The sequence below is a fragment of the Bufo bufo genome, chromosome 6, assembly GCF_905171765.1.
Source record: "Bufo bufo chromosome 6, aBufBuf1.1, whole genome shotgun sequence".
Lineage (NCBI taxonomy): Eukaryota > Metazoa > Chordata > Amphibia > Anura > Bufonidae > Bufo > Bufo bufo.
Window position 1 is genome coordinate 127942484 of NC_053394.1, and position 13551 is coordinate 127956034.

The following is a 13551-nucleotide window of genomic DNA, read 5'->3' on the forward strand; positions in this document are numbered from 1 at the left end:
TTATATAGAGCAGAAGTCATGCAGCTCTTGCTGCCCAAAATAATTAGTGCAAAAAAGAAGCAGTGATTGGGAATGTTCAGAGAGCTGCTTCTATAAAAGACTGATGTGAAGTACTACATACAGTGTATGAAACTTAAATGATAGGGTCTATATCTTCCTGAGGAGCATGTAGATTTATGTGAATATCTTCCTGAGCAGATTTATGTGAATTGCATTATAATGGCCAAGATGATGCTGGAAGCCCCACTCCCTTTTCTTACTTTGCCCATACTACTAGTTTTTATCTTGGGTAAGCGCTCATGCACATGAACATGTGCTGCTCATTCCATGCATCGGTTCCACACCGCACCTTCTGGATCTCAGACCCATTCAACAACGATCATGTGCATGAGCCCTAACTCTTGGGAAACCAAACAATAAGGCCTCTTTCACACGGGCGTTGCGGGACAAGGTGCGGGTGCGTTGCGGGAACACCCGTGATTTTTCCACGCGAGTGCAAAACATTGTAATGCGTTTTGCACTCGCGTGAGAAAAATCACGCATGTTTGGTACCCAAACCCAAACTTCTTCACAGAAGTTCGGGCTTGGGTTAGGTGTTCTGTAGATGTTATTATTTTCCCTTATAACATGGTTATAAGGGAAAATAATAGCATTCTGAATACAGAATGCTTAGTAGGTGATCAATTGAGGGTTAAAAAAAATAGAAAAATTAACTCACCTTCTCCTCTTGTTCGCGTAGTTCCCGGTCTCTTCTTTACTTCTTTAATGATGAGTTGTGGGCTAAAGGACCTTTGGTGACGTTAGATCACATGCTCCAATGTGATTGGAGCATGTGATCTGACGTCACCACAGGTCCTATCCGATAGTTCATCTTTTAAGAAGTAAAGAAGAGACCGGGACCTACGCGAACAAGAGGAGAAGGTGAGTTAATTTTTTTTTTTTTTTTTTAACCCTCAATTGAACACCTACTAAGCATTCTGTATTCAGAATGTTATTATTTTCCCTTAGAACCATGTTATAAGGGAAAATAATATAGTGAATAGACTGTCACCTAGCAACCATGCGTGAAAATTGCACAGCATCCGCACTTGCTTGCGGATGCTTGCGATTTTCACGCAACCCCATTCACTTCTATGGGGCCTGCGTTGCGTGAAAAACACAGAATATAGAGCATGCTGCGATTTTCACGCAACGCATAAGTGATGCATGAATATCACCGCTCATCTGAACAGCCCCATAGAAATGAATGGGTCGGTATTCAGTGCGGGTGCAATGCATTCAACTCACGCATCGCATCCGCGCGGAACACTCACCCGTGTGAAAGGGACCTAAGGGTATGTTCAGACATAGGATTTTGGACGTGGGTTTCAGCATGGATAAGGTAAAGGTCCATTCTTGGGGCGTTTACCACGCAGACCCCTTCCAAACTTCTCAGCCTGACGTTTAGCTCCATTCAGTGAAACACAATGGTCCACATTAAAACCCATGGCAGAAGCTGCAGCACAGTTAAATTGGTAGAACTAGATAATTATATTGCTTATATTTTTCTCAGGGCATACAAGGACTTCATGGTCTCAAAGGCAACCCTGGTGATAGGGGTCCAGTTGGTGATGTTGGGCCCACGGTATGTAGATTACAAGGCTATAACACTGTATTTGGCATATACTTATTTCTTTAATGATCCTATCCATTGGTTTCCCTGCTGTAGGTACAATATGTCTTCAGTAAAGTCTGCATGGTACATTTTGACTCAAGCTGATTGATATTTTCTCCTGGTCGTTTCTGAGCAGATAATCCCTTATAACACCCTAAGACTATGAAATATCAGTTTACAATATACCTGTATGTCATGCAAACCAAAAAAGATCTTCAATGGCATAGCAATTTATTGCTATGAATGTAACTAATGTGATTTTTGCTCGTTATTCTCCTCCTGCAGAGGGAGATAACGAAAATTTATGTGAACTCGCCTCTAGGTGGTGCCTTTAGAGGTAATGCTCCATATGGCATTGTATGAGTTTTATTTTTATTTTTTTTACACCATTGAAAGTCACTCCTGGCTAGTGGTAACTACCACTGCTAGACATGCTGTACCCTAACGAACAATATTTCTGACATTCCGCATGCACTGACCCAGAATGTTTCTGTGGTCAGTTCACACTATGTGGCTTGTCATGCAGGTGATACCAGTAGTCTTGTGTTGCAGGGGGTGGAACGGGTTAAATTTCCCAAATGTGGAGGAGACCATAGGAGAGTTCTTTTAAATAGAGAATCTTATTGGATCTTTGCCATGGGTACTTGTGTACCAACGGGTCTGAATCGTAGGCACAATCTCATATTGCATTACTGACCGTGGTACTTTTTTGTTTCCCTTGAAGATTTTTAGCATATGTTTTTATGTGTTAGAGGTGGAGTCATGTGTTGATTGTGTCCACCTGATATGTTTGACCTGCCCCCTATTTAAGGCCAGTGTCTCACATCATCATGTTGTCATGAGTAAGGATCTGAATTTTTTGATCTGAAACGCGTAGACCTGACGTACAGTACATGTCTGGATTTTAGCATGTTTTTCATTAAAGCATTTATATGGTTGATTGGAAGCTGGATCTCCTTTTTCACTTATATTTCTACTATCGCTGAGTTCCTGGCGAATATCCGTGCCTCCACTTCAAACTGGGACCAGGTGAGCCTCGACTATTGCTTTTTCTTGGATTACCTTCAATCAGGAACTGTTTGAGTGCTCCTGGTGCCTGCTGTTTATACCCAGTGCTAAATATTTTTTATGGACACCACCAACATGTCTCATACCTCACTTAGAGCCATCGATAATTGTTGATAATTGATAGAAGATGAGGATTCACGCAATGTCTTGGATCCTAAAATTCACATGAGTTCTCTTGAAAAGCTACTCACACGTGAAATGCGCACCTGGTGGGACTTAACCTCATTACAGAAGTATGTGAATAGAGGAATGATTCCTCGCGGCCTGAGGCTGCACAAGAAACCTACAACCACTTATTCTGAGGATTTCACCACCAAATGGCAAACTATTTTGTCGGACTGCTCCATCAAATTAATGGGACTGATTATTTCCTATGAGGAAGAGACCCTGGTTAACCCCCAGGAAGAAATAAGAGTCACCCAAAATTCCATTGCAACTCTGGCGTACTCATCCATATTCATTGATTTGGATGAGAAACTCCAACTGAATCTAAACAAAATGGAGGATAGTCTGATTGCTATTAAGCAGGACAAATTCGGCAGAGATATGCAAGACTACAAAACCAATAATGTCTACAATTGGTCTGATGCTAGAACCAACACTCCTCGCTCTATTATGAGGAAAATATACAGAGGAAAGAAATCAAGATCTCCTAAAGTCAGCTTCAGTTCCACAGACATCGACTCTTCTGACTCAGCGCCAGAAACCGCACGTCCTAGCGCATTATTTACACCTCACGTTACCGCAGAGGATACCACCTGCTCTGGGAAACCAGAAAAAAACGCTGAGCAGGGCGTAGACACAAGAAAAGGTGGGCGTTATCCTTTGCGTCAGAGAAAAACTTAGTTTATTCTCAAGTGATCAACATTTCCTCTATGATACTCTCCCAACCACAGATTCAAGTTCCATCTAAAGGACTATCTTTCTCACCAACGTGCCTTTTTGACATCTACAAGACCTTACTGGATGTGAACAAACTAGCTCGGGACCTTACTTTGAAGAAACATTTTGCTCACAATGATACAGAAGAATTCCCTCCTGTCAGTATGGTTCCTGCTCGTACTTCTCCTATCATGACCTCTCCAAGCCAGACAAGCACGTCCTTCCAGGAACTTGTCCACATCTCTCACCTTCAGCAATGTCGGGACGTTTCTAGTTCTCTGTCTGTCTCTGATTTCTCTCATAATTTTGCAACTCACAACCGTGATTTTTATCCTATACAGTCTTGCTCTCTGGCTCTTGATCATTTTCAGGAATCACTGGAGCGAGATTTGGTTGCATTGAGGTATTCTTGCCAGTCCGTGTCTAAATTTAATACCAATTGTAGCTTGTCCACTGCTAAAAAAAAACATCTCTAAAAGAGCTTGAAAATATGAAAGATGTTATATTCAAACAGGCGGATAAAGGGGGGTCGGTTGTGGTCATGGACCTCTCCATATATGCGTCCCAAAATCTTCTCATGTTAGGAGATTCGGACACATATCTGGAGATGTCACATGACCCCACCCCCCAGTTTCAAAGTGATCTGCTTTCCTTGTTGTCCCTGGGGGTTAAGAGTGGCTTTATGGATCAAAAACAAGCTGATTTTATATATGTTTTACATCCTATTACTCCCATTTTCCACTCTTTACCCAAGATCCACAAGCCGGGTTTTCCCCCATCTATGCGGCCTATTGTGGCTGGGATAGGCTCATTTACGGAGCGGCTGTCTGCGTGGGTTGACAGTTTGTTGCAGCCACTTGTCCAGACTATTCCAGGCTTCCTTTTAGATACTAGAACTGTACTCCAGTCCTTTCATGAATTTTCTTGGAAGCCGGAGTATATCTGGATAACTGCGGATGTTACATCTCTATACACTGTCATTCCTCACCATTCAGCCATTGCTTCATTACGATGGTTCCTAAATACCTATGCTGATTTCAGCTTGGAATTCCAGGACTACATATGTGATGTTGTCCTTTTTCTACTTAAACACAATGTATTCATGTTTAACCATCGTTTCTTCCTCCAACGCACCGGTGTTTCCATGGGGGCAAAATTCTATATGGCATGGTGGGAATCCTGTTATCTCTTTTCAGATCACAATATTTGGGCCCCCTCATTACGGTGGTATGGCCGTTATATCGATGACTTGCTGTTCATCTGGTCAGGTGACCATACTGCCATACCACTGTTTGAGGAGTTCCTAAATAACAACACTCTGAACCTGAAATTTACTCTTAATTTCAACTGCACATCTATTGCGTTTTTGGATTTGACTTTGGTGGGCAATGCTGCCGAATCTAATGTAGTCACCCGCATCTACCGCAATGAGACTGCGGGTAACAGTACTCTTTTCACGTCCTCATGTCATCCTGCTCATGTTGTATACAATATCCATTGAGGCGAATTCATACGCCTCAGACGGAATTGCTCCAGTGACACGGGCTTCAAGGAAGAGCTCAACTTAGCTGCTGAGCGCCTTGTTGCCCGTCGATACAGCAACAGCAGTTTGGCACAGGCCGCGGAACAAGTCAAATCACAATCACGGATAGATCTAGTCTTCCCAGAAAACAGGGCTAACAGCAGATCTAATTTCATTAGTGAAGTCCCCAAGAACAGAGCCCCAGTTTTCTCCACGAGCTATAGTGCAGAATTTAGCAAGATCTGTCATATAATCAGAAAAAATCTGTCCCTGCTGCGCATGGATGAACAGTGGTCTGATGTTTTCAGCTCAAACATCAAATGCATTGCTCATCGAGCCCCAACCTTGGGTCAACATATTAGTCCTAGCCTGTTTATGGATGATTCCCAGACACAGCAGACTTGGCTACGCTTTAAAGGCAACTATAAGTGCGGACATCGTATCTGCACTTGTTGCAAGCACCCTTCTATTGGCCAAACTGTGGTCTCTGTATCCAACCAAAAAACGTTCACTTTGAAACAATACATTAATTGTAACACCAGTTTTGTGGTATACTGTATCACCTTCATGACATGCCGCCTACAGTACATAGGCTGTACTTCTAACAGCCTCAAAACCAGAATCCGCCGACATATTTCTGACATTCCCCATGAACTGACCCAGACTGTTTCTGCGGTCAGTTCACACTATGCGGCTTGTCATGCAGGTGATACCAGTAGTCTTGGTGGTGCAGGGGGTGGAACGGGTTAAATTTCCCAAACGTGGAGGAGACCATAGGAGAGTTCTTTTAAATAGAGAATCTTATTGGATCTTTACCATGGGTACTTGTGTACCAACGGGTCTGAATCGTAGGCACGATCTCATATTGCATTACTGACCGTGGTACTTTTTTGTTTCCCTTGAAGATTTTCTTCCTTTTCTTTCTATTTTTAGCATATGTTTTTATGTGTTAGAGGTGGAGCCATGTGTTGATTGTGTCCACCTGATATGTTTGACCTGCCCCCTATTTAGGGCCAGTGTCTCACATCATCATGTTGTCATGAGTAAGGATCTGAAACTCGTAGACCTGATGTACATGTCTGGATTTTAGCACGTTTTTCATTAAAGCATTTATCTGGTTGATTGGAAGCTGGATCTCCCTTTTTCACTTATATTTCTTACGAATGACTAGGACCAGCGGTCCAGCGTCTCAAAGTTCCTCCATCGTTCCAAGGTGTCTGTTTACAATCTCCCAGACTATAATCCACTCTCTCATTAGGTTTTATCTTTGACCCAATTTATATTCCTCTGTAATAATTTGTTGTCTTCTCTCCCTTCATAGGGTCTTCCTGGAACCCGTGGAGAGAAGGGAGAGAAGGTGAGTGACAATTAACACAAGATTAATTGCTTGTCTCTTGATTAAACATCTTCCTTATCCTGTGCAATGCGAAGGGACAGGAAATCATTGCAGACCAGCTGAGCTCTCATCTTTGAGCTTCTGTCATTGATTGCCAGTCACTTGTAAGAATTTCAGTGACATGTAAGGTAAAGGTCAGTCCTTTCATCACAGGGGGAACCTCAGGCCATTGCAACAATTTACCACTTGGTGCATCAGGTGTGCGAGAGGCTAATTCAAGGTAAGTCCCACTTACTGCATCCACCCCACTCACAGAATATTCCAGGCAAAACTAATACAATCTGTTCTGCTTAGTATGGCATGATGGGGTATTGCATGACGCAGGGATTCCATCTTTTCCCCTTGTATTTTTGTTATCCCTGTTGTCATGCCCCACCCCTTCAAGCCCCACAGTAGGCATATACTGAATATTAAAGGGGTTTTCTTTTGTACTGGTGACCTATCCTCAGGATAGATAATCAATTATCTGATCTGTTGGTTTCCGATGACTCAATCAGTTGTTTTAAGAGGCTGCGGCGCTATGGTGAGGACTGTGGCCTCCTTGCAGCTTACCAAGCACAGTGCCATCCATTGGATAGTGGCTGTGCTTGGTATTGCAGCTCAGCCCCATTCACTTGACATTACTGGCCTAAGAAGAGGCCACAGCGCTCGCCGAAGTGCTGCAGTCTCGGACCCCCACCGATCAGATACTGACGACCTATCCTGAGGATAGGTCATCAGTCGAAAAGCAACTAAATTTTGCTGTTCCTCTAAAAACAACCTTCTGATATCCTGCCTTGAAACAACTTGAAATGATTGATATTATAATACATGCATATTAAAAGTGTTCATATTGTTTGTGCACTGGTTCAATGTGCTCCATTTGATGTCTCTTCTGTAGCTCATTTGATAAAGCTGGACGCGGTGCTTAGAGAACAAGATATACAGCCTGTTCCTGTGTGGGATACCGAATTAAAAATGGGGGAACCAGGGCCACCAGGACCCCCAGGGCCACCAGGGCAACAAGGAGAACCAGGTGTTAATGGGGCATCAGGACAACCGGCTAAAAACGGATATCCAGGAGAAAGAGGTGCTGATGTCTCTAAGGCTTGATTTACATTGATGGAGAAAATTTAATTTATAAATGCTATGAGCAGGTTTAGATTTGCACTAAAATGTAGGCCATTTTCTGGCTTGAGTATTAATAAAACTTTTAGACCATGCTCCCAGTAAACCAACCCCATGTTCTCAACTTTTGTCAATGTAAAAAGTGACTTTTTTTTGCACAAACTGCAACTTTCTGCAAGGCTTTGTGCAAATTGTCATTTATTTATTCCCAAAACTGCCCCCCCCCCCCCCCGCCCCCAATGTGTATTGCCTATTGCAGGGCATCAGGGGGCAAAGCATGACAGACAGGCATTCTTTCTTTTGGCGATATTTGCCTATGCCATGCACCACTCTGGCCAAGCACTAGGCATGACACAGTGTATCAGCTTTGGCTGTGTTCCTTTAAAAAGGGGTTATCTAGGATTTTTTCTTTTTTTAAATTCCTCCACCCCCCATTGGTACCTGTGAGACATCTATACTTATCTGAATTGAATGTGAGCGGTGGCCGCAAAAACACAGTATGTACCTATTCATTTTTATGGGGATTCCGAAAATAGCCGCTCGGCTATTTTTAGCGGGCCAATAGGAAGGCTTGGTGGTGACTGGACCCAGCAACCCCAGCCACCACTTTTCCGGCCTCCTGTTAGGTGCGGGTCCCACCTCTGGGACCCACACCTATCAGGCAATGAGGGCATATCCTAGCGATATGCCCTCATTGTCTGAGATGGGACTACGTTTTATCCCATATTTTACAGCTTTTTCTGTTCCATTAGAGAGCATAGTTTAGAGGTGCTACACCATACAATTCCTCCTAAGATAAACATGTACCACAAACAAGATGTAGATTGGATTGCATTAACATCCATACAGTTGAGGGCACCAAGGGGTGTTTGAAAGTGAACCCCACAAACAAAACACATTTTGGCTTAGCAGATGGTGGTGTTAACCAAGAATTGGTGAATGTCCCACAACATTTTATATTTTCTAAACCTGTTGATAGTCTCAGGAATAGCCTTTGACATGCTTAGCCAGGAATGGTTAACTGTGGTGTCTTGGGTGGTGGTCTTCCTTTTGGAGGTAGCTGATATATTTTTGTGCCTAAGTCCATAGGTAATGTTTAGAAAACTACAGCTTTTAAAATTAGTGAAGGTCTCAAGACTAGCCACCATCTTCAAAATTTAATTTTACAGTCCTATTGTGTTCTATTTATGAAAGCATCTGCTTTAGGCTTGGAGAGTAGTTGTTTTTAATACAAGACTACAACCTGGAACAATGGTTCATGCAGAAGAACTTTTATCATATGTGTTTCTATGGCTACCTCAATCAGATTTAGGATTTAGAATCTGCACAATTTATCAGCGGCAAATCTGCTTTCATGCCTTATGTATCTGACATCTCTTTTCCTAATGTACTATCGATAATCCTCATCATATAACATTCATATTTTATCATAGGTCACAAAGGATCTCAAGGAGAGAAGGGTGCTCCAGGGCAAGGGAAAGAAGGACCCTCAGGACCTCCAGGTGCAATTGGTCAGCATCTTTTTGCTTCTCAAATTTCAATTGTAATAGGTAATATTTTCAGATTCTCAGGTTTTCATATCTGTTACAGGTCCACCAGGAATAGAAAGTTTTGGAAATCGTGGCCCTATAGGTTCTCCTGGGGTTCCTGGTCCTCCTGGAGCTTCTGGGATTTCTGGCCATCATGGAACTCCTGGAGTAACAGGAGACTGTCATTCATCACCATGTTTTCCAGGTACTTTAATAAGAAATGACCAAAACTGCTGTACAGTCTGTAGTTGTTAATTGGCTCTGGTAGTGATAAAACAAATGTTTAATTACTAAAACTTGAGGACACTAGTGACAGTTGTCATCTGTCATTAGTTTTTCCATCTATCATCCAATTTAACTTCAACATTTACGTCATTGGGACCTCAATGGTTATTTTTTATGTTGGAGACTATGGAGAAAACTAGGTTGCCACCATGACTGACAACAGTTGATCATCTTCCACCTTAACTATTTTCCTTGGAGAAAATTAGTGAACATTCATCATGACTTTCATGTTAGGCCCGATTCAGATATCCATAACGCAGCCTCATTTTGGTGTCTGTAATGTGGCTGTCTTTTAGCCACTGTTTTTATGGGTGAGAGTCCTGGCCCGACCATGGATCTAAAGACCCAAGATAACAGTATTATAGTTCAGGTCATTAATCAGTAGTGGGATAGAACTTGTGAACCTAATATGAACACTGACATGTAGTTGTATTAGGTACACCAGAATGAGGCCTTTAGTCTATTGGACATTCTTCACCCTTCTGTCTCCAGTTGCTCAAGATCCGAACATCATTCCCTGAGCCTACTGTAAACCTACTATCAAGAAGATCTAGCATCTACTATCAAGAAGATCTATCAAGAAGATCTAGCAGGGACCAAGAAACCTTTCTTGATGTTGGGAGTACAATCTTCATTTGGATTTTTACTATAAATCATGACCTGTTTTGGTTTCAGGTCAATGGACTACAACTGACATGAAAATAGGATCAAGGGATCATCTACAGTATTGTGACCAAAGAAATGTTAGATCTGTGTTTTAGTTATACAACCTTATAAACACATGGCTGCTTTCTTCCAAAAAGAGCACCACATCTGTCCTTTGGGCTGTGTGAGGTATTTCATCTCCGCTCCACTGAAGTGAATGGGGCAGAGTTGAAATACCACACAAGTTCTGGACAGGCCTGGTGCTGTTTTGTGAAAAAAACAGCTATGTTTTTGTAGTTCTGTAGAACTCCTTTAAGAAAAGGAGGATGTTTCTTCTATATGTACAGGAGTATTGATGACCTCCTACTTTCTTACATTATATTATGCCTCTATATACACATTTCTATCTTGTACTCATTAATGTCTTCATGAACAGCAGTGATGGTGACCTACGGCACTTAAACCTCTAGCATTCATTATGTTACTATTATAGTAATATTACTTCTAAATTCCCAGGACATTTCATGGGTGACAAATGGCAAATTCTCACAATTGAGTGGTAGTTTGTGGATCGAAGGCAAACTAATGTTTCTAGACCATGACTTTGTAGTTTTAGACAACGCCTTTAAATTTGTGCAAATAGGGATAGATTTTCATATTTTCCTGATATAGCGTCACTCTTATACATGTATAATATGGTATTGATGATCTGTCTCATTCACAAGTTAAAGGTGCCCATAATCAGTCTAAAGTTGATTAAAACGTTAATTCAACTGAAATGAATGAGTCCACGAAAGATCTTTCCCTGAAATACATTTTGGGAAGGCTCCCTGAAAAATTGTTTCCCCTGTGCCTAGTGTCATTGAACATGTTTGGCCCATATAAATGGCCGCAAGGGACAGTATGGACTAAAATGTTTATGGCTGCTTCAGTGTAATAATCGTTCACCAGACGATCATTCATTCAGTGTCTATTTCTACCTAATGTGAGTGTGGCACCTTAAGTGCTGTACTGGAATGGAGATGAAACATCCAATAAATATACAGCAAGAAGGTAAAATATGAGAACTGGAAAAGATGTCTAAATAGTCTTCAAAATTCATTATTTTCACAATAAAATAATATTTTGAATATAATGCCTTCACTTCAGAGTTTAGCATGTGCATCAATAATGTCACTAATGTGCAATTATATCCTTGGCCATAGGAGGCAGTATTACAGTTGTTATAGCCTTGTACATAGAAACAGCATTACAATAGTCATATTCTTATACACAGGAACAGTATTATAGTAGTTATATTCTTGTACATAGGAGCAGTATTATAGTTATATTCTTATACACATAACGGTATTATAGTAGTTATATTCTTGTACATAGGAGGCAGTATTATATTAGTTATATTCTTATACACTTATACACTGGAACAGTATTATAGTAGTTATATTCTTGTACATAGGCGCAGTATTAGTTATATTCTTGTACATAGGGGCAGTATTATATTAGTTATATTCTTGTACATAGGGGTAAGTATAGTAGTTATATTCTTGTACATAGGATACAATATTATAGTAGTTATTAGGCTTGAGCGAATCAATCTTAGGGCTCATGCACACGACCGTATGCCATCCGAGACATATGTTCCGTGAGCGGGCCATATGTCCCGGAGTGGCATACATCGTGCGCACGGGAGTGCACAGCATCATAGTAACCTATGATGCTGTGCGCTCCCATGCGCACGATGTATGCCACTTCGGGACACATGGCCCGCTCACAGACCGTATGTCCTGGAGGGCATACGGTCTTGTACATGAACCCTTAAGATCATAAATCCGAATTCATTCAAATACTTCAATTTTAATGTTTTATCAATACAGCATTAAAATGTATTGGCTCCGTGGAGCCAAAGTTCTTCTCGCCCGACATAGCACAACACTTCAGTGAATTACCACTGTATGCTTATCTGCGTATTGAAAAACAGCCAGTACCAAAGCTCAGTTCAGATTGCTATTTTAATCCCTTAAGGACGCAGGACGAGAATGCTCGTCCTAAAGGCCGGAACTTTGCGTCCTGCGGTCCTTCCTCCCCCCCCCACATGCGGTGCCGCGATAAGCGGCAGAGATACGGCTGTTACTGACAGCTGGATCCCTGCTGCATCCACCAGCATCGGTGATAACGCCGATGTCTGTGGAAACCTCCAATATGAACGCGGCATATTGGAGGTTTGCGCTCCCTCACCTTCGCCATCGGGTCCCTGCGCTGCTGTGGCGGGAACCCGATGGTTGCCACGACAGCCCCAAGCCATTCCAAGGCCTTGGGGCCCAGCATGTACGGAGGCCTATGAGGCCCAGCCCCCAGGCTGGGTCTCATAGGCAAACTATTAGTTTATTACACTGTGTAATACACTGATAGTCAATGCAGTACAATACAGATGTATTGTGCGCATTAAAACAGGGATCAGACCCTCTAATGTTGAAGTTCAAGAGTGGGCCAAAAAATAAAGTGAAAAAAGAAGTTAAAAAAAATAAAGTTTAAAAAAATAATTAAAAGTTTCAAGTAAAAAAAAAAAGCGTCCTTTTCCCAAAGTAAAAAAAATTGTAAAAAATAGAGAAAAAAAGAAAAGTAGACATATTAGGTATTGCCGCGTCCCTATCGACCGGCTCTATAAAAATATCACATTACCGAACCCCTTAGGTGAACACCGTTAAAAAAATAAAGTAAAAACTGTGATAAAAAACAATTTTTTTGTCACCTTACATCACTAAAAGTGCAACACCAAGCGATCAAAAAGGCGTATGACCCCCAAAATAGTACCAATCTAACCGTCACCTCATCCCACAAAAAATGAGCCCCTACATAAGACAGTCGCCCAAAAAATAAAAAAAACTATGGCTCTCAGACTATGGAGACACTAAAACATGATTTTTTTTTTCAAAATTGATATTGTGTAAAACTTAAATAAATAAAAAGTAGACATATTGGGTATTTCCACATCTGTAATAACCTGCTCTATAAAAATATCACATGACCTAACCCCTCAGGTGGACACCGTAAACAAATAAAATAAAAACAGTGCCAAAAAGCAATTTCTTTGTCACCTTACAGCATAAAAATTGCAACACCAAGTTATCAAAAATGCGTATACCCCCCAAAATAGTACCAATAAAACCGTCACCTCATCCCGCAAAAAATTAGACCCTACCTAAGACAATCGGTCAAAAAATAAAAAAGCTATCACTCTCAGACAATGGAGACACTAAAATATGATTATTTTTTTTTGCTTGAAGACTGCTATTATTGTGCTAAAGTGAAATAAAAAAAAAGTAGACATATTAGGTATTACCGCGTCAGTAACAACCTGCTCTATAAAAATATCACATGACCTAACCACTCAGGTGAACACCGTAAAAAGAATAAAATAAAAAGTGTGTCAAAAAAGCAATTTTTTGTCACCTTACATCACAAA

At 41.3% G+C, this 13551-nt stretch overlaps 1 protein-coding gene across 2 annotated transcripts in view; it reads left to right on the plus strand.

Moving 5' to 3' along the window:
* The window catches only part of COL20A1 (collagen type XX alpha 1 chain), a 141539-nt gene extending 130672 nt beyond the window's left edge, over window positions 1–10867 (plus strand). For both annotated transcript variants that reach the window (XM_040437853.1, XM_040437854.1), the window contains 7 exons: window positions 1553–1624; window positions 6448–6483; window positions 6676–6742; window positions 7403–7591; window positions 9063–9140; window positions 9220–9363; window positions 9936–10867. In XM_040437853.1, the coding sequence (XP_040293787.1) occupies window positions 1553–1624; window positions 6448–6483; window positions 6676–6742; window positions 7403–7591; window positions 9063–9140; window positions 9220–9363; window positions 9936–9964 (615 nt within the window). In that variant the 3' untranslated portion in view covers window positions 9965–10867. The remainder of the gene's footprint in view (window positions 1–1552; window positions 1625–6447; window positions 6484–6675; window positions 6743–7402; window positions 7592–9062; window positions 9141–9219; window positions 9364–9935) is intronic.
* The last annotated feature ends 2684 nt before the right edge of the window (window positions 10868–13551 follow it).